Source organism: Notothenia coriiceps, unplaced genomic scaffold, assembly GCF_000735185.1.
Source record: "Notothenia coriiceps isolate Sejong01 unplaced genomic scaffold, NC01 NC01_scaffold00026095, whole genome shotgun sequence".
In the NCBI taxonomy this organism is placed as follows: domain Eukaryota; kingdom Metazoa; phylum Chordata; class Actinopteri; order Perciformes; family Nototheniidae; genus Notothenia; species Notothenia coriiceps.
This window is the reverse complement of record NW_011358796.1, coordinates 500,914-523,009: the sequence shown is the minus strand read 5'-3', so window position 1 is coordinate 523,009 and position 22,096 is coordinate 500,914. Positions and strand designations below refer to the sequence as shown.

General features: G+C 38.3%; 1 protein-coding gene and 1 pseudogene across 1 annotated transcript; one reads left to right on the top strand and one right to left on the bottom strand.

Annotated features, from left to right (window-relative positions):
* Positions 1-4,657: 4,657 nt before the first annotated feature.
* LOC104956497 (eukaryotic translation initiation factor 5A-1-like) lies at positions 4,658-6,473 on the bottom strand (annotated as a pseudogene).
* A 6,088-nt stretch (positions 6,474-12,561) lies between these two features.
* On the top strand, positions 12,562-21,284 carry LOC104956487 (uncharacterized). The gene is made up of 2 exons (XM_010783969.1): positions 12,562-13,807; positions 21,066-21,284. The coding sequence occupies exons 1-2, from the start codon at positions 12,857-12,859 to the stop codon at positions 21,261-21,263; spliced, it is 1,149 nt and encodes a 382-aa protein (XP_010782271.1). The 5' UTR covers positions 12,562-12,856; the 3' UTR covers positions 21,264-21,284.
* The last annotated feature ends 812 nt before the right edge of the window (positions 21,285-22,096 follow it).

The window sequence follows — 22,096 nt, the reverse complement described above, 5'->3', positions numbered from 1 at the left end:
TGAAGTTCCGACGCAAGGCCTCCCAAAAAATGTTACCGGTTGGAATTGCTGGGTGAGGAGGAGAAGACGTCCGGATATCCACACCAACCGTCAATCACCGGTCATCACGTATCAATCACTTTTCCTCACTGTCATCCACCGTCATCACCGTCGATCACTGGTCATCACTGTCATCACCGTAATCACTGTTCCTCGTCCGATATCCACACAACCGTCATCACCGTCATCACTATCATCACTGTCCTCACTGTCATCACTGTCATCACTGTCCTCACTGTCATCACTGTCATCACTGTCCTCACTGTCCTCACCGTAATCACCGTCATCACTGTCATCACTGTCCTCACTGTCATCACTGTCATCACCGTAATCACTGTCCTCACTGTCATCACTGTCATCACTGTAATCACTGTCCTCACTGTCATCACTGTCATCACTGTAATCACTGTCCTCACTGTCATCACTGTAATCACTGTCCTCACTGTCATCACTGTCATCAGAATATTCTTCAGTGTCCTCTTCCTCCTCTTCGTCTTCTTCCTCGGAGGACAAGGGCCCGTATCCAGAATCTTCGGATGTCCAGTCTTCCCCCTCAACCTCTTCATCCTCCTCTTCCTCATCAGGAGCGTTGTAGACAGGGAGATTGCCTTCATCGCCTGCAGGACGCTCCATGACGGAGTTCTCAGAGCTTGGTGGGGGGCGGGAATTCAGAGTGTAAGTGTAGTCCTCAGCTCTGCGCGCCTCTTCCAAGGTCCTCTTGGTGGAGAAGCCGAGGCCTGATGTCGATGGAGGGGCTGAGGATGGAGCTGCTTCAGGACGTTCCACTTGTGGCGCAGAATCATCCGGAGAGGCAACACCAAAAGGGCGAAATGTCTGCCAAAAACTCACGGGTGGGCGCTGCGTGACAAGAAGGGGCACCATGGGGCAGCAGAGGCCTAAGGTGGAGGGTGCCGAGTCGCTGGAGTCATCTTCCCTGATCCTCTTTGTGGAGAAGACGAGGCCTGCTGTTGTTGGAGTCAACACTCCAGACCTTGGAGGGGCTGAGGGTGGAGCTTCTTCAGGACGTTCCGGTCGCGGTGAAGAAATCTCCAGAGGGGCAGCACCCAAAAGGAAGGAACAGGGATGTCCAGGAGGGGAGCTTGGAATGAAGTTCTGACGCAATGCCTCCCAAACATTTACCGGCGGGAATTGCTGGCTGAGAGGCGAGAGGCATCCGATATCGGCATAACCGTCATCACTGTCATTACAATACTCTTCAGTGTCCACTTCCTCCTCTTCATCTTCTTCCTCGGAGGACAAGGACTCACTGTCATTACAATAATCTTCAGTGTCTTCCCCCTCATCCTCTTCCTCCTCCTCTTCCAAATCCTCTTCCTCCTCCTCCTCCTCCTCCTCCTCTTCCATCAGTCCATGACATTCACCTAAAAAACCGACAGCAAACTCACCTTCACCCTCGACAGCGTTCCTGACCTCACCTACCTCTTCCTCATCAGGAGTGTTGTAGACAGGGAGATTACCTTCATCGCCTGCAGGACGATCCATGATGAAGTTCTCAGAGCCTGGGGGGAATTCAGAGTGTAAGGATTTCTAGTCAAAGGTAATATTTGGAATAGTTTAATCACTTATTGGAAAAAAATGGCACATGCATAACCTAACTATATAACTTTAATTTAAAAGACATGACAGGAGAACCTGCTTAAACATAATTGTGGTGAGAATAACACTGGGGATCATAAATTATATTGTTTTTCTGATAAGCACTGATGACAATTAAAATACTAATTTGGATTTTTGTTATTGGCAACGTAATACTACGTTATTTTTACATCTCTAAACTGTCTTTTTTTTATAAAACTGAATGAAGTGCACATAAACAGCGCTCTATATGTGTCGGACAAGTAAAAGAGAAGCTTGCTCTGCGCATTTTACGCACCGATTCTTCCGCAGAAGCAAAGCCTTCTTTAAACCAAAATGCAACATTACAAAATGTGCAAACAAATAAATGCTGTCCGTGGGGAATGCAAGACCCAGATCCCGAGAAAAAACTGAGCTATGTGTGGACAAACTATAATTGGTTCCAAAAAACAGCGTGCATTCATTTATAATATAGGCTATGCATTCATATCCATTGCGCAAAGTAACTGACTAATATAATCTAAAATACCCAGAGTAGTTTTCAGACTTTTCTGTAGTTTATAAATCATTACTTTCCTATAGGCCTAGTTTATAGTTAGTCAGCTTGGACGCAGAACGCGCACAAATCTTCCTCCCCTCAAAAACTAAACAAGAAAAGCAATTTCAATATTTATAAAAGGAAAGTTGAATTAATATGATAGGCTACATTAGAAGAAGTAGCCATTTACAATAAATAAAGCTTCAACAATCAGAACGACACTCAGGGAGGCAGCCGCGCAGAAGAACGTGCTCTGCAGGGAATTGTGCGTCGTTGCCATGGTGCATAACTTGGCCCTAATTTTTAGCATTCTATGAAATTAGGCCCAGTCGCCATTTTGTTTTTGTACTTTTTTGGTCGTTTTTCGATGATATCTTGCAATTAAATAAAAAATAACTGTGTTTTAAAATCACTACACTCTTTATAAATACATTAAACACCTCTAGTGCTAAAAAAAAGTTGGTCTTATCCACAAATATGAATTTTAAACTGAAAAGACGTGAGTGAGTTTCTGCTTTCTCCAAATTGCATTTTGAGCAAAATAAATCCCAACATTCTATGAACTTTTCACATTTAAACTAAACCAATCGCACTAATTTCCACACAGAAACATATTTGTATGATTTTAAGGGGATATATGAACAATTAAAAGGCTAAAAATATGTTTTGTAAACGTCTTCTTTTCTTTTTTTTTTACTTTGAGTGTAGTTTCCCAACACGGCCTATTGCCAGCGGCAGGTGCTGCTCCTCCTCTGGGGGCCGGGGGTCTTGTTCAGCGTCTCCGGGTTTCCACAGCAGATTTGATAGTATTGTTTTTCAGAAGTTTTGTTTTCCAGCAGGTTGAATCTCAAAGAGTTTTCTCTCCACAGGTGAGTTTTGCAAAAGGTGTGCTCTGGTCTGAGTCCAAGTGCAAAGTGAGATCAGAGCGGTCAGCAGCTGCAGCCCCAACGTTCGGTTTCCATGACTATGACGCACGTACGTGAGCAAGAGAGGCCTTTTACCAAATCTCATAGTTGTTAAATATATTGATGGTTAAATTAAAAGCTAGGCTACTAGGGTTTATTTTTTCCATGTAGCAGTACTTTCAGTGCAGTAGCCTACTCTATTTTCCTTGCAATAGTGGCCTACAGCAGCTTCATCCCGTGTTTGATTTTTCTCTCGTTAGGTTAAGTTGCTCCTTTTTGTTTGTTTCTACCACTTTCGTTAATTTTGGAAACGAATCAAATCTGTCATAATGTCAGTTTGTGTGGCATTGCCTTTTTTTCCTTCTGAATATTTCACTTTAACCAACCCGTTTCTGCAGTACAACACAATCACATCTGAAGTTGAATTGAACAGATGAGGCCTAAATACTATGTTTCGTATGATGTGCAATAGATATATTATTCTATTTATTAATCTCTAGCTTCATACATTTCTTAAAATGACTAGTCATGCTGGTTTAACTAAGCTGCTTAACGGGTTACTCTCAGTAAATCCATGGGAGGTAAAACACAAAGGAAACTATTGCAGGAATACCTGTAATTTGAGACAGACAAAGTAACTAAGTACTTTTACTCTACTGTTACGTACAGATTGAAAGTACTTGTATTTTTACTTATAGGTGCATAATATTTCGTAAAAAAAACATTGTATTGTATTCTGCACACTTGTCCCCCTGCATTACGTTCTTCGATACCATAGCCCATCGATTCACCTCAGCTATCAAAAAATGATGCATTACTGCCATCTATTGAGCATTTACTGACATTTCAAGCCAACATAGATGAGAAGTTCTTAAAACGACCCTGCTGAACGTGCAAAAGTGGGTTTTTCTTTATAATTTGCTGGTCATGCTAATTCGCTGTTTAATTCAACAAACGATCATCTCTAACATTTTCGAATATATTTTATTGCCAAAGGAATGCAATGAAAATGTTGAAGGAAAACAAACTTGTGTTTATCAGACAAACAATAATTACTGAGGATAATTATAATACTCGTCATTGTGTGCTGTTTACTCGAGGTTGTAAGATTCTCTGTCTTTGTAAGACATGATTGAGTAATATTGGTAACATTATATTTATTTAATTTCCTCCAATAGTATTGTAGCTCAAGAAAGGCATACTCCAGCCTTCAGTAAAGTTATGTTTTAGGTTCTCAAAGCCAAGTAGAAATTGAGCTTGTTAAAGAGATGAGTAGACCAGGAGAGATTATATTATTTTGGGAGAAAATGTATCTTGAAAATTTGCAGCATCTCAACAAGCCTACAAATAAATGCCAACTGCCAAATCGAAAGCTCCACGATTTATTTAAAAAATGGACAATGGTGAGAATGTAAAAAGTGATGCACACAGCAAAAATCACACATCACCCATAGTGTAAAATATGAATTCCTGGAGTAATAATAGCAGCCATTGCAGAATTATTGGCCACATTTGGATGACTTCATTGATTAAACATAATGTCAATCAGCCTGGACCCCAAGGTAAAGTTGGAGAAGCTGCTCCCAGCTTCCAGATTTCCGTTGCCAATCCAGAGAACTTGTTGTGATATGGAGTGAAGGCAAGGAGCTTTGGTGAGGTTTCAAAATCAAACTGGAGATTAGGGGTGTGAGGTCTCCAGCTGTTCATAGGACGTGTTACTTCAACATCTTAGTGCCAATTATTTGTTCTTCCCCCAAGCCTTTCAACACAATGACCTGAAAAGGGAGGAGAAAATGAAATCAGGGGACTTACATAACTTGCAAATCTAAATACTCTTTAGCTAAACAAAATAAAAAGTGAAACCTTGTTAATACGAAGCGAATGTACTAACTATTATATGAAAAAGTAATAAATGAGATACATCTTTACTATCAAGTGGCTGAGAGAAAAATGATACAGTAACTAGGTAAACTGTCACAGCTTTCGAGCTTCTATTTCAAGAAAATAATTTAAACTTGAAGATACATATGGCAAATCAATCAAACAGTGTTGTCTGCATCTCAGTTCACAAACCTTTAAAATACCATGAAAAAAGTAATTATCAGACTAATGAAAAGCTACACTACAAAGCTAAGAATTGACAGGGACAGCTCTGAGATACTGCTCACGTTTAATTTAATATCATGGAAAATAGCACATTTCTGGACATTTACTGCATATATATATAAATCAATAATGTATTGTTTTTCACAGAGTTCAGCCATTACTAGTATAATGCCAAGAAAAACGTACATAGAATTTATCGTCATTATCAAACTTCGCTTTGATTTCTTTGCCCAAATCATTGTCCCGTAGTTTGAGGTTATCTTTTGCAGCTCCGCCATCATCCATAAATCCCACAAAACCAGATTGGTCATCAATTTGAAGCAGCTAAATGGGCCATCAGAAAAAGAGTAAAAACAGTCTACTGTTAAAAAATTACGATTTTAGATGATGTAACATCTTTTCCTGAGATATAATATATAACCAGTGTCGGTCTACAGAGTCCTAGAAGATCAAGCCAATAGGAGGGTGGCAAAGGCAAAACAAAAACAGAATGATAGATGTTGAGGAGACATAACACTTAACTGATGTGACTGGGCCATGTTAGTTGTCCAAACAGAGCAAAAACTTGTTTTCTAATCTGGAGTAAAATACTCTTGACGGAGGTTCATCAGGACGCAAAAGTTAGTGTGAACAATCAATTGGGAGTCTGACCAAACGCTGTGTGTGAGATCACTTATATCACAATATACCCATTTTGATAAGACATTTGGGAGAATATTGTGGAGACAGCTCAGCTCTAAAGCATGCCACTTGTTTATAAATCAAATCACTGGCTAGGTTAAACATATAAAGCCTTCAAGTAGTTACATGTTTCAATTGACAGAATATCAGGCACACATCATAAATGCTTTGTACCCCTTGGGGCCCCTATATCCAGATCCAACAGAGTCATCTCACCTGGTAATCTTTTCTAAGAACATTTGGGACCTCCAAGTTACTCGTAGATGGGCAGATATCAATAATCTCCTCCCCAGTAAAGATATCAAGTCCTTTGATGGTAATCTGGGAAAACATCATAACTGATTAGATCTGGCTTCAGCCCAAGTAAGCATTGGCGGTTATGAGTAAACCTGAGAAGCTTTAGGCTAAATCAGTAAAATGTCTTTAGCTATGCAATACAAAGGCTGCACAACTAGATTCTACCTTGACATGTCCATGCTTGCCAGACTTAGTGCAGTGATGTCAACGATCTCACAGGGACGTCCTTTCAGCAAGACATGGTCCTTTTCTGTTAATGCAGAGGCCTGCGTCGGATAAGTGTCACAGTTTTCGTTACTTAGAAAATCCATGTTGGACTCTGTGACATTCAGATGAGCAAAAGAACAAAGATACAATGTTTTAACGCAGATTTGTGACATTAAATTGTAAACATTGAACTAAGACTACAGCCAAGACTATCTTAGACACCTCAACAGCTGTCAGAAAGGAAGTTGACAGTGGTCGGGGCAAAAGTGCTTTACAATGAATAACCTGCAATCATACAGGCAGCTGGCAGCTAAATGTGCTTTGAGCACATTGGGAGGTGGAGGAGAATAAAAACAAGCTGCTGCCTGTGAAAAGGAGCCTAACCAGCACCACACGGCCTGGACAGCTCCGCCTCAGGGTTAAATCATTTCCTCTGTTTGGAAATAAGCAGGAAGTGATTTATATTTCAAAACCATTTCCATATAGTCTTGCAAGACACATCTTTTACATTAATTTCCCCCAAAAAATTGTAAATCTGATGATAATGCCCTTACATTTGATCAGATTACCCAGCCGTCTATATTCCAGTTAGCTGGAGTTAGACTTCTCTTTTTCTCGTTTGTATCCATATCATCTGGTGTTTGGACCCCCCAAAAGTTTAAAAAAAAGACTTTTTTGAATTACTCCACCTTCAAAAAGCAACTTAAAAAAGAAAGTGAGATGGCTTTGTCCCCATCCCCTTTTTGAAACCCCAAGTGCTATATGTCCCCTTTAATTCCTTCGAGACATAATCTAGGTAAGAAACAAACAATATCATAATTACCCAATATTTAAAATCAGACATATAAACACCTGACTAAAAACTTCTGTCCCTGTGTAACTGTAGGTGAAACAGAACAGCGGCTGATAGAAAGACTTCTTCATTGTTGCCCATGTACGATATATCACACCCCCAGGTTACTTACCTTGCAACTGCTCACACCAAAGAAAGTATGAGTGACTTTGCATGCAGCTTTTATAGCGCAGTAGGAGCAGGATGGGCAGGTACAGGCTATGGTGTGTGGAGGGGAGGGGATTGCAACGCTGCCCACACCTGTACACAACTATCCAGCATACCTTACGCTTTAAGCTGGAACGTCACTACATTTAAATTACAGCAATCACTGTGAGTCACTTACAGTACAAATGATTTACAAACAGAATAAGACCCAATCCAACCTAAAATTGCATTCACTTTAATCAGCTCTCCTTCTAATCCTATTATTATTACTTCAGTTTATACTGTTTATAAGGTTTTTTATATTTGTTATTGTTCTTAAATGTTATTATCCGTGTGTTTCATCCTATTAGCTGTTGCTGTTTTGAAAACTGAATTTCCAAACGGGACCTGATAAAGGTTTTTCTAACCTTACTTCCCCTCTTTCAATCGCCACATGTTAATATCAATAATGATTATCTAGTTACAAAAATATATAATGAAAACACTCAAAAAAGGGCAAATCTCCATAACTTCTGATACAAAATATTTGTGTAAATGTTACTTAATCATGAGCATTTTTAAAAAGGACTTTTACTTGTAGCAGAATATTAACATGTACTCTTTTTTGCATTGGTTTATGGATACTTTGCTCAATAGGATTTCATTCTGCCATTTGCCCACCTTTAAAATGGGTCATAAGCTGTGTGGTTAAATTAACTTTACTTTTCTCTACTGTAGAGGAAGACACTTTTTTCTCTTGAAGACAGGCAAAGAAGTCCAGGTTTAATTGTAATGTTATGTGCATCTCTTTAAGTTGGTTTTTGTTTTTCCTGTTGAAGATTAACAAAGATCAGGAGTTTGGAATTTCAAGACTGTAAATCTTAGAGCAAAAATGCATCTTTGAAAAGCCAACATGTTATTTGTTCTTGGCCCTGAGGTGTTGCTGAGGGCTGTGTAAGAGTGTACCTGTGTGAAAACAGAGTACTGTGCTTTAAAAGCAAAGACAGTCAACAAAATCACATTTTAAATTGTATCAATAAGTAGTGTTTTTCGTGCAAACTCACCATTCCAAGTGCTTTAAAACAGGAAGAAAATGAAAAGAGAAAATTCGAGGGGAAAGAGTTAAGTCTTTCATTTTACTTTAAAGGTATTAGGAGATTAGGATACAACAATGAACTAGATTTGCTTACATGATGGTGCATTCATGTAATGGATGGTGTTTGTCTATAATGTGCCAGGCACAACTCCATCGAGGGATTGGACACAAAACAAAGATTAATCAAATCTATTCTAAAATTGTCAGGCACCAAATGAAGGGACTTCATAACAGATTAAATGTGTGCTCTCGTTCCGGTGTCAGTCAGACAGGAACGTCTGCATTCTGCACAATCTTTAGCTTAATTATACCTTTCTTAAGATGACCCGTCATGCTGCCTAAACTAAGCTGCTTAACCCTTTAACTGCTGGTGCCACCATTTGGTAGAGCACAGTTTGTGTCTTGATATCTTGTTGGAAAAAAAATTCAAAAGTTTAACACCATCTGATTCAGCCAGCTCTACCCTTTGGTTGACATGTTATGCACAATACAACCTCTAGATGTCACTGTGGTTTGAACAGAAAGCCCTTCAGCTAGCTTCTTCTGAGAAAGTTGGCAGGCTAAAAATCACTGCTGAAGAAATCCCTCTTTTTGGTCAACTTTTGTAAGGTAACCATATAATTTTTGACATATTTTAGTGTCAGAGCACTGAATGAACATAAGTAGATAACTTGATGCACAAAAAAAGTTTCAACAAGGGTGTTATTATTTTTTTTTAAATATGCTCAACCAACCGGTCGAATTGGCCTTTTATGGTAAACTAGCAATATGACTTTTTCAGAGTTTCAGAGATGTTGTCCTATAAAATATGGTAAATAAATAGCTAGATTCATGGTAATATTACTAAATCTAGTGCTGCCTTATGAGTCTCAGAGTGAAAGAGTGATAATAATTTATATAGCACCTTTCCTGCATGGCATTCAGCCCAAAGTTGCACACAGATAAGAAGTTAGACCAACACAGGATATAGACATTTGCTGTTAGGCCAGTGGTTTCCTGTTAGACCAATTCAGCATATACAGTAAGATGAGCAAGTATTTTTTTTATTATGAAAAACACTTTACATTACTTTTTTCCTTTTTTTTTTTTTACAATTATAATTTATTATCTTTTATGAATATATCTGGTTGTATATATTGCTAATTTTCCATAAAAGAAACAAATGTATTTCAGTTTCTGTTTTATTTGAGTTTGATGCATACAAATACTGTACTGTATATGATGATTGTTGAAAATGCACTTTTAGCATTGAAAGCCAGCTCGACTAGATGGTAGAGGCTCATAAAAACAAAACTGTGTGGTCAGTCAAAAAAAAAAAATTGTTTGTGGTTATTTGTGACCCATTTGATAAAAAAATGCAAACAAATAATTTTTCCATAGCTTTTTTCTTGGTCTGGCAGTTAAAGGGTTGTTAACTGGTGTAAAGTAACTAAGTACTTTTACTCTAGTACTGTTACGTAGGCTACAGATTAAAAGTACTTGGATTTTACTTAGGTGCATAGATATTTTCTACAAAAAACATTGTATTGTATTCTGCACACTTGTCCCCCTGCATTATGTTCTCTGATGCCATAGCCCAAATGATGCATTACTGCCATCTATTGAGCATGTACTTACATTTCAAGCCAACGTAGATGAGAAGTTCTTAAAACGACCCTGCTGAACGTGCAAAAGTGAGAGACTTGAAACAGGCTGTTGATGTTGTCTAATGGATTTGTATTGTTATTGTTGCTCATGTGAACCGTGTTTGTATTCAGGGATTTGCAGACTGCAGGCCACTATTTTTTGATACACCTTGGCTAAGTTGCGGGAGCATAAGTGGTGAATGCTCCTGTCAACTTGTTATGCTACCGTGTGATTTATGAATTATTGTTTGTAACTTTCCCTGGACTTTGTGAATTGTCTCAAGATATGTTCTGAGGTCTGTTCCCACTGCTTGTGGGAAGACTGTTTATCTGTATGTGTCCTGTGTTTTGCATTACTCTGCTGCCCTCTGCTGGTGAAATAATTCAGCTTACTGTATGGCTCTTTCTAGTTAGTTAAAAGTTATTATGGTACTTTAAACTCAGCATGTAGGATTGAGAAGCAGTATTCAAAGATGAAATAAAGTTTAATGGAGGCTTGTGTGCAACAAATATAAATTAAATACAGATAGAATAGCCTACAGAGTAGTATTATGTCTAGTATACAAGTATTTGTTTAGGAGAAGTTATAGTTGCCACCAGATACAGAACTAAAGCATTGTAATGTGTAAAGTTTACCTTTTGTATTAAAGGTTTATATAGTTCTTATAGTGCTAAATAGTTTTTTTTTATTATTACGTTTTCATAATAAAAGGGGAACAAGTCCTTTCCTTTCTTTTAGTTAAGAAGTGAAAGAAGTTGTGTGGTTTAATAAAAGAAAAATGGCTTCTTGTTTCTTTTCAGCTTAGTTTTTGCATAATTTACTGCACCCAAATTGCAGTAAATTGTTGATCATGATTTTCAGCACTATTGTGGTTTAAAGCTGAATTTCAGAGTGCAGAATGTCTTTAATTGATATTACATTTCACCTTTTCTAACTGTTAGTCCTGGTTGTAACAGCAGCTGCTGTTGACATTGATACAGAAACTGAGTTTGTCTAGATTGTCAGATATAATCTTCCATTGATTTATTGTGGCACAAATTCCTTTGTTAAGCTGACTACTCTCATGTATGACAAAGATGATTATTGATTCACCCCTCTTTAATTTATCTGTCTGTGTTTTCAGTCCAGGAGTCTCACTTGGTTTACAAATCTGCAACATGATAACAATCACTGGCCTACTATGGAAAAACAACCAGAACAACAAACTGCATACAACTATTTAAGAGAAGCATGCTATTTTAAAACAATAATTTATATTTTGATAAAAATGCATATTCCATATTTGAGATAAACTATTTTGAAAAAGGGCCAGCAAACAGTTTTTTCAGGTGATTGATTAGCAAATAAAGTATGTAAACTGAAAATGTCTTTATGGTTGTAATGTATCTTTGCGTAGCAAAACATACCAAATACATGCATTTACGCACTATCTTTCTATCCAAAGCTCACAATAATATTGTTTTTATTTAGTGTTTAATTGTTAACGTTTGATTTTTTTGTATTCATTTCTAAGGTAAAGTGTAAATTGTGCCACAAATGAATAGGCTACACAGAAAGCGCGGTCACGTTACGTGGTGAGGTTTCAAGCACGTACATTTTGCGTGCGCGCCAAAACCAATGTTGCCTTCAGGTGCTCCTACAAAACTCAAACTTTAGAAGCCAAGATGCCAAATGAAGTATCTAGATTAAAAACAATTCCCCAAGGAATGAAATAATAATGTGAATGTATAGATCATTCTTAAGTAAGATATTTTTTATATGACTTTAATGTTTACATTTTGTTGTTCTTCTCATTCATGCAGATGAAGTGGTCTGCAATTCATTTTGAATATATATTTTGTCATTTGAATACAGTTGTTATTCAGGGTTAAAATACTAAGATCAGGAGTCCATTCTCTCCAATGCACATGTTTCTGTTAATCTATTCAGTTAAGTGTCAGATTATATTTGTTGTAAATTAAATGTTACAACATTGAGGTCTCAATGTAAACTAGTCGAGTATAAAGATTTGGGTTTTAGGCTTATATTCTTATTATTTGATGAGATATTTCCTAATTTAGTTTAGGACTTTTTTAATTGATTAATGTATGTAATAGTATATGGGTTTATTATAATTTGTTAAACAAAGAAAGGTTCGAAATATCAAGGTAAGGTAAATATCTCAAAGAAGAAGAAAATATTCAATTGCAGGCTTCTTATTAAATATAAAAAAGAAAATTAGGCATGTAAAAGAAGAATACTAAAATATTAAAAAGTATCCAATAAGTTAGAATGAGGTATAAAATATAACAATAATTTACAAAAAAACTACAAGAATAAGAGGTATTTGTGGTAGACAGAGGTACAGTACTTTATTGATGCAATTAAAAGGTTAAACTAAAACCTCTAAAATTTCCAGGAAGAAAATTGAAATTGGAAATTTCCGACAGCACCAGAAGGCACCAGTAAAACGCGCGTTCCCGTATAACTGTCAGGCTGCAAGTCAGGAACCACTCAGATAGCGGGTCATTGGACGCATCCGGACGCTGTTGAACAAGAACCGACCCGTTCGGTGTGTCCGTTATCGTATCAACGAATCAATTAATTACTTTTTCATTTAAACTACTAGTTGTTACTTGTTGTGGTTTACAAACGGTCCGGGGTTCTCTCTTCCATGATGCACGGGTAAGCTAGCTAACGTTAGCCACGGAGCTAACGTCCATGGTCCAGTGTCTGTGCCGGGAGAAAGTAGCGGAGTCTGCGTTCCTTCTTTTAGGGTGGCTGGAGGCGAATAATTTGGAGTAAACATGGAGAAAAGTAATCGTTTTGTAAAGCTGTACTATTATCTCCAAGACCCCCATCTTGTCGCTCGATTTCAGCGATTTTGTGGGGTACACGGGACGTTTTCGAAGACAGTCTCAAGCAAGGAAGCAGACCGGACTCAGTCGCACAACAACGGGGCTTGCCATCGTCCCATCACTGGGGGAAATGAGAGTGAAAACATGGCCGGGTTTGGAGGAGCTGGGGAAGGAGAAACAGCAGAAGTGGGTGTTCGGAAGAGGGTGAAAAACAGAGGGGAGGAAAGTGAAAATCCTGCCCAGAATGGAGCACCTGTGTCTGAAACAGACTCCGGGGGAGAAACTGTTGCTGTGTGCAATAACGGTCGTAGTCTCCAAGGCGCTACTACAACCGTTGGTAACAGCGGTGGTGGTTCGGACTTTTCAGGGGCAACCGCCCGGGGAGAAACGGTTGCTGTGGACAATAACTGTCGTGGTCTCCACGGGGCTACAACCGTAAGTCACAGCGCTGCACAGCATGTATTTTCAGCGGCAAACGAAGAGAGGGAGACGGGGAAAGATAGTGACGACCCCCTATCTAGCGGCACGGTAAAACCCCTCCGTAAAAACTCTCTAACTGGTGACGCGGGTCAGGAGTTCCTCATCGGGAACCGGTTCCTGTACTACATGTTCACCTTCGCAACCGAGCTGGGCAACGAGCTGTTCTACATCATCTTCTTCCCCTTCGTTATGTGGAACATAGACGCCTTAGTGAGCAGGAGGCTGATCATGGTATGGGTCTGGGTCATGTACCTGGGTCAGTGCACCAAGGATGTGATCGGCTGGCCCCGACCCGCCTCACCACCTGTGGTCAAGGTGGAGATGTTTTACAACTCTGAGTACAGCATGCCGTCCACACACGCCATGTCGGGCACTGCCATCCCCTTCTCTCTGTTCTTCATGACCTACTGCCGGTGGGAGGTACAGTAAATTAATATTTGATGTGTGTAAAGAGTTATATAATGTGTCAAATGTGAAGGGCGTCTGCAGCAAAGAAGGGGAAGTTTCTAGGAGCTGATTCTTCCAAAGAAGAAATCTGGCGAAAGTTCCTCATGTGATGTTTCACCATTTCTCTTTATTTGCAGAAACACCAGCGACATAAATACTGCTATCATCTCTACACAGTCACACTTCGTCAGTAAGTGTAGTTCAATGATAGAGCAGCAGAAGAGGCTAGTACCATAATCATACTTTCATAAAAACACAATACCTAAATTGTCCCATTGGCACTGTTCTAGAAATACACAACAGACAAAACGTTTTTTAGAAATATCCCTCTAAATATATAGTTAGGTCACAGATTAAAGAGTTTAGTCAAGACAAAAGAGGATATAATGAAAAGTAGAAACACCAATTTGCACATATTTATTTCAAAAGCATCTCTAACTACAGTCTCCAAAAGTAAATACAATTTGAAACAACATCTCTAAAACAGTTTTACCACTCAGTAACTGGCAATCTGGAAAATTAAATATTTTGTAAACATTACTCACATTTAAATTGTTGTATTAACCAAATTTAAACGAAATACAACACAAAAATGCAGCATATTAATCTCTTCGTCATTTAAATCTGGAAGTGAGTTAGCATTTTACCACTACCGGTTCCCTCGTCTCAGACTCAATGGGATTTCTCCATAGGATGTTGGAAAATAGCTGGAAATAAGGTCTGTGGTTGACATACATTTAAGAGACGGATCCCGTTTTGTTCTACGACATTAAATACATCAGCAGTGTTTCATCACTGGTGATTTCTTAAGAGTTTACGTGTCTGAAAAACAATGGTTGTTGTGTGGCTGAATAGGACTACAGAAGTTGTCGAGGACGTTGTACGTCATTACCCCGAACACGTAAACACTCCCGCTAAGTTTGTTTGCCCCTGTTCTGCTTGAAAGCAAATACCTGCGCTCTTGCAAACTGTTAAAACAAACGTTTCAACTTGTACAATTTTGAATCAGTATGTTTGAATATCGATGACGTTGAAATTGTGCGACCCTGCTGTACTCGGCTGTAGTTCGTTTATAGCATAAAGTTAGCATTTTGCTTCTGGTGACTAGATTTATGATTATAAAAGTAGAGTAGACATGTGGATATTATCCGGCTGAACAAAACGTGCATTTATCAAACAGGTTCGTTTTCCACAGACCTTATTTCGAGCTATTTTCCAAAATCCTATGGAGAAGTCCCATTGCTTTGTTGTCGAGGGAACCCATGCACAGCTTATTTCTGGGTAAATACGTCATCCCTGCACCACTCTATACTCCCCACATTGCTAGAAGGAAATTGCGTTTCCTCACTGCCTTGCTTCAGGACACAGTAATTTAATTTGGGTTGTGTTCAACTTGTACAAATGGACCCCCTGCAATGCTACAACAACACAAGAAAACATCTGGTGGCAACTCTTGATACAGGATCACTGAGAGCTTGCCCTCTGAATCGCGTCATTAATAATTAATGTGTGGTCGGCCGAGCGGACACAGTGACAGGAGGTAATGGCCTTGGCGGCTGCTCAGATGTGAACATATTTGTTGACTCTTATTGAGTCTTAAATGCTTGTAGAACAGCGACATCAAGGTCAGACTAAAATTCAAACTATGACGCTAAAATGCTAATTACAAAGAAGGAAAGCATGTTTTTTTGATGTAAACAAATTTAGAGACCGGATAAACAGATTTGAACAATTTTAATTATAAAGTAAATTAATCATCAAGTCATATTTTAGATCTTTTTGTTTTAAAGTTAATTGGTCCTAGCTTCTCAAATGTAAATACTTAATGTTTCTATAATAGAATAAGATCATAAATAGACATAAAGGTAAAGACAACAACATTGAACTATTATGTACAGATATAATGTGCCTGTTGCGTTATGGATATGGGAGTATGCATACACATTGTACTTGGATTGATATTTAAAAAGCACACTAATTATTATATTTTGTAGTTTTGGTCAGTCAATCAAGCCATTTGGGTTGTCGTGGTGGATATTGTTTACTACTTTCTGACATTTTATAGGAGAACAAATATTATTTAGCCAAAAGTTGATGCCATTTTGAGAATGTTGTGGTGGCATTAAGCATGTTAACAGCTCAGAAAGCAGCTTATCCTTCTAACATGTGTGGCTACAAATTAAAACAAGCGTTCACCTCTTCCTCAACTTTGGCCAGGTTCATAAAACCTTATTGAAGTTTCCCAAAGCATTGAAACAACACACAGTCAGGAGTTTTTTGTTTTAACAGGCCTTTCTCTGTTGTTCTTTTCTTAATCTCCTCCTATTCACTCAGGAGGGACAACACTCCATTGTCTGTACAAGCCAACAGAAAGTCTGTTTAGTTCACCTCCATTGTCTCACTGTGCATCCACTGTGAGGACACGATCAACAAACTGCAGGAAGCCCATTTGACTTTCATAGAACTGTCGGACGAGGAAAACTATTCGTGGATGCTTCTCACACACCTCAAACTTTATGTCAGATTTATGGAACATTAAGTTGATTTATCGTTAAGGCAGGAAATGAATCATTAATTATAGTTTGAGTCCGTTTTGAGAAAAACACACCATATATTTGCTAGTTTCAGCCACTTAAATATGATCTATTTTTCTATTTATCATTATAAATACAACACCTTTGAGTTTATTAAACAAATTAAATACTTGAATCTGTCATGTTGTGCTCTGGGAAATGGTAATGAGCACTTATACAGACAAACAAATAGATTTAGAATTAGTATATTTGTCACAACAGCATACAAAACAGTAATTCTAAACATGTATTCCTATAATTCTCTGTCATACTCTCCAAAATGCATGGCTTTCAGCAGTAATTATTCTATTGTGTTGGGGGGGAAAACTGTGTGTGATCCATGTATTGTATAGTTTGAATCACACCAGGCGAGAGTAAGGGTGAGATTGATTTACGACCCTCTGCCTCCCCATGTGTCTGCCATAGCAGGAGATAAGAGTCAAACTCTGACCTCCAAGTGTGGGGATTGAAGATAAGACTGAAATAGTGTCCGTATATCTATCCTTTCTGCCAACAGCTCTTTCTCTACTCGCCAGACACAGTGTATGACATTTGAGCTAAACTCCAAATAATCTGTTCATGTCATTGTTGAACACCAAACAATCTATATTCAAAGTCTGACAATTCAAACTGCTGACCTTATTGTGTGGAACATCAGTAACAGCCTGACACATTTACATTTGCTTTCACATGTTTAGCTTTACCCTCACTAGAATTAAGAAAATATGACCTACAATATGACGATCACTTCAACGAACACTGACAGAACTGAACGTCTGGGTTTTTCCTCATGATTTGTGTACTTGGTCTTCTTTGCGAATAATTTCACAGATTGTTCCTTTAAAGTGCCACTACTGATTACATATTGGTTGATAGTCCAATACGTATAGTTTTGGACCACACATCAGTTCATAGTTTTTAACAAAAATATAAGTCTACTAAAGAAATTCTAGCTTTGTGTTTTTCTTACATTGACAAGACTTAAACCTTATAATTTCAATGGCTCAAATGTACTGTCATTGACATTCATTTTTTTTACCATAATCTTACTTCTTTATAGAGTGCCACAGTGACGCGTCCTAAAACCCGGAAGTAAGTTAGCATTTTACCACTTCCGGTTCCTTCGACAAAAACCAATGCAATTTCTCCATAGGATTTTGGAAAATAGCTCGAAATATATATATATATATATTTTTTATAATCATAAATCTAATCGATAGATTTATGATCGATAGATTTATGATTTAGAAAATTATAAAAGTAGGGTAGACATGTGGATATTATCCGGCTGAACAAAACGTGATCTGTCTCTTCAATGTGTGTTAACCACAGACCTTATTTCGAGCTATTTTTCAAAATCCTATGGAGAAATTGCATTGCTTTTTTGTCGAAGGAACCGGAAGGAGTTTACTTCCGGGTTTTAGGACGCGTCACTGTGGCACTCTATACTGGTAAGGTGTTGTTGTCCGATTTGTTTGTCGTCGTTGACGTCACTTTCCCACTGTCTTACTGCGATTCATCATTTCTTTATTGTGGTTTTTATGAATTAGCTCAAGAACCTGAGAAGACGTTGGTGTTTGGCAGTGCACACCAGCAGACAGACTTGACTAAGCTTGTTCATGAATCATTATGAAATTAGGAATTATTGTCAGATTCATCAATGGCTTCCTATTTATCCAGAAATCACCCAAAGTTCTAGCGTGGTTCCCATGGAAAGAAATCGCCAAGTGATTTATTCAATGTTAGACAATGCCACTTGGTGAACATTAGGTATTAGAAGTATTTTCTACTGCTCTCACTAGCTGTTGCATACTATCAATCTCCACCTTGTCTTGTGCACATTTGAACTCCATGCCAACACATGGAGTTTGGTACTAACATGTCAGAGGATGGAGGTGATGTTTCCCTGTATTTCTGGGGTTTAGTTTACCAAGGAATATAATAGATTATCTGTGCAAAGTATTTCGGGCATCCATATCACAAAATTGCTAACTTCAACCAAGAGTAATTGATTGCAGATTGCTGGGTTTGTCCTTAACTGCCCTCCTGCTTGCCGTAGCTGCTCTGTAAGCTGCTGTATCGCCGCTCAGCTGACTTGTCTCAGCAGAGCAGGAATGTTTGGATTTGGATTTGGTCCTCCTCCCATCCCACCACCCTCCTCCAGCTCATACAGTAACAAGAGCCAGATGTCCCTCTCTATGGAATAAACTAGTAAGATGGAAATGAAAGGCAGGAATGAGGGACACAACAGAAAAGAGCAGTTCAAGGAGAAGACAGTAGAGATTAGAAGAAATGAGACAATAGTCAGAATCAGAATATCTTTATTCGCCCCACACGGTGCAAATTACAAGAGATGGAGAAAGCATGGAGGAGAGAAGAGGGGATTAAGACAGAAAAGTGAGGGAGGAAGAAAGAAAAACTAGACTAAAGGGCAAAGAGATGGAGATAAGAGGAGAGGATGGAGAGCAGATTAGATCAGTTTAAAAATGGGACAAATATGAAAAGGAGATATGAGATTATAAGAGTTACTGGACGGAAAAGGATTATAAATCCTCATAATGTCCTCCAGTAGAGCCAGAGCAGTTAACATTATGGTAGGCAGGCTTTGTGTGAGACTTCCTCCCTTGAGCGGGAACATTAGGTGAAAACATTACATATTTTTCCTGAGCGCAATAACCATAACAGTATAGCGTTTCCTAACTCCAAACACGAGGCTTACAATGTGTTTTCAATGGGGAGTATCAAACTCAAATCTCTTCTGTTGCATTCAAAAGGAGTTGCGTTACCGAAGAGTGAGGCACTTTTACTTGACAGTTTAGAAGAGGCCTTCTGCATAATTATTACTTTGACTTTTGACTATTCAATTACAATTATGCTGCTAATATTTCTCTACATTTACATGAAAAGGGTACTTTTCCTTATAACGTAGTAGGACTGTCACATTTTCTATTCTAAATCAATATTTATCACTCAAATTAAACATATCTTGTAAGTAAATAAAGTTATTAGGTTATGGGACTTTCAACACAAGACGTATACTCACAACTTAAGGTTTGTGCGTAACCCCAACAAATTGACATCTTGGCAGTGTTGAACGCCAAACGCAGCACACCCCGGGGCCGGGAGCAAACCCTACACTGAGGCTTATAGTCAATAAGCAGAGTGCAGCAAACCACAACCACACGAAAAACAACAAAACAACAACCAGCTGGCTGCGTCCAACATAGCTTTACAGCTATTTCAAAGACTTAAAGACGGCTGTTTCTCTGCCAATACCTTCCTCTGACATGACCTCATTTTGGAAATAGGCCTCAGTTTATAATTGACCCTTTGAATGGACGCCTGGTGTTTGGAGAGACACCTGTAGAGAGGGCCTCAGAGGAATCTTCTTACTGTAACTAGACAATAACACATTGGAGGCACTGTGAGTTTATCATCTTACCTGCAGAGTTTTGATATAAAATAGGTGAAATGCAACTACTAAATTATTTGAGAGAATATGATAACTAAGCTCTTAAAGTAAAATCTATCTAATATTATAGGATTTCATTTCAATTATTTGACACAATGTAGGTTTAAAAGGAATATGGTTTGTAATTTTCAGTAAACCATTTAATACTGAGTTAAGGCTTTCTTGATCAATGCATTATTCCATTTCACCAATTATTTTGTCTTACGTGTTTATGGAACATATGAAGTCTTACATATTATCCGTATTTCCAGCTACTAGCTGTTAGTACTGTTGAGTTCCTTATCCAATAAGCATCCAGCTCCATTCATCTGATGAGTCATTTCCCCAGAAGGCTGGAGGTGTGGGAGTCCCAGTGTTGCTTTGGGATTTGTCATTCTGGTGTGTGAGAGGAAATCTGAGCTATCTCAGCAACAATGAAGGGAACAAAAGGCTTTTAACAAGTTTGCAAACCTCAGCAGCTTTCATCTGTCGTCTCTTTCTCAATCAACTGTCACTCGTTTTCTTTTTTTCTTTCTGGCTGCAATTATACGGCAAACCTGCATGTTGGTGCTCATATCCAGCTTTATTTTAGTCCGTGACCATAAATTAATAAACCGATTAGTCCATGGATAGATCATTTTTATTATCAGGAAACTATTTTGATTTTGTGAATAATATTTGTATAATTTTTTAAGGCCTTAATTCCAATTGTAAGTGTTTTGAGAGCCTGAAAGATGATATCTTCTGGTTTTGGACTGTTGAACCGATATAAAGCATGAAAGTCACCCAAAGCTGCGAGACGTTTGCACAAGCCGACTACTGACAAAATAATACATTGAGGCAGAAATGTAAAAATGTTTCCGTTATGAACATAATCTAGTTAGAGCCTTGGTGTGAATCCTTGAGGTCTAACACATTTGTTGAACAGAGTTTTTCTTAAAAGTTGGAAACCTGAATTGGGTCATCGATGCTTGAAAGTAACTTTGAAATACCTTTTTTACTGATGGCAAAACCAAAGCAATTAAAAAAATATACACCACTTCCCGCTGCAATTACTGTTTTCCTATGGTATTTAACTAACATGTTATAGACTATTAGTCATGTAAAAAATGTTTTTCATTTTGTTTGTTATAAACATGCCTAAGCAGTTTGATCTCCAAGGTGTGTTTTTATTGTGTTTAAAAAGTGTCTCCTTTCACCTCCACAGTACCCGTTCTCGCTGGGCTTCATCCTGGCTCTCTGCTGGTGTCTGCTGGTCTGTGTCAGCCGAATCTACATGGGAATGCACTCGGTCCTGGTACGTCCACACACACAGGAACACACACACAGGAACACACACAGACAGTGTTGGCCGTGCCGCCTGCAGTGCCAGATTGTCGTCATTCTGTCCGTTCAAACACGATAGCTGACACGTGGGAAACGGTATCCGAGCTCCAGAACAGAGCTGGTGGCTCTGATGTCAGCAACACAATCACCTGTGTAACCGTAGAAGCACAACACGCATAACAAGCACACACAATAACAACACAAGTCTGAAATAACCGTAGTGTTCCATGCTAGTTAAACAGGTTTACAAAAAAGTTTGGAGAGAAATCTTTCATTGGCCATGATGCCACCCTCACCCAGACCACGCCCATCTTCAAACGTAACCTTTATCTTTGTCTCAACCTCAAGTCTATTGTTTCGTAACTGCATATTTGGTTTAACTCTGACATCATGTATCCACCGACAGACAGGTATTTTAACACCTGTCAAAAAGTCAGAACTGGTTATCTGGGTTAACAACCACGGGGCAGTTATTCTAGTTATTGGTTAGCGTAGTTTACTGATCAGTTTATATTGCATGCAACACTTAAGCTGATAGTGTATTCACACTCTGTTCCTGTCTTTGAACACAGTGGGACAATTTAAAATCCACTTTTGGGATTTGGATTAGTTCATGTGTCAATTTCTCAACCCAAAGTCAATTCAGTTGATATTTTATTTTTAACTATTGAACCTCATCATTTGAAGAAGACAATAAGAATACGATTATTGTGTCATCAACATTTATTTTGTATTTTTCTATTAGTTTATTGTACACCAAGGCACATTTCTAGTCATTAACCTACTTGGCTTTACACGTTATTCTGTTTATGAACAATAATCCTTATAGAGCATTATGGTTTATTAGATGATGAATAAGGTAAATAGCACTAGTCAAAGCGTTTTCAAAATAATTTAAAGAGACTAAGTTAG

Coding starts and splice junctions, on each gene's coding strand:
- LOC104956487 (XM_010783969.1), top strand. CDS start 12,857: ATGGAGAAAAGTAATCGTTTTGTAAAGCTGTACTATTATCTCCAAGAC. Junction 13,808..21,065: donor TGACCTACTGCCGGTGGGAG/GTACAGTAAATT, acceptor TCACCTCCACAG/TACCCGTTCTCGCTGGGCTT.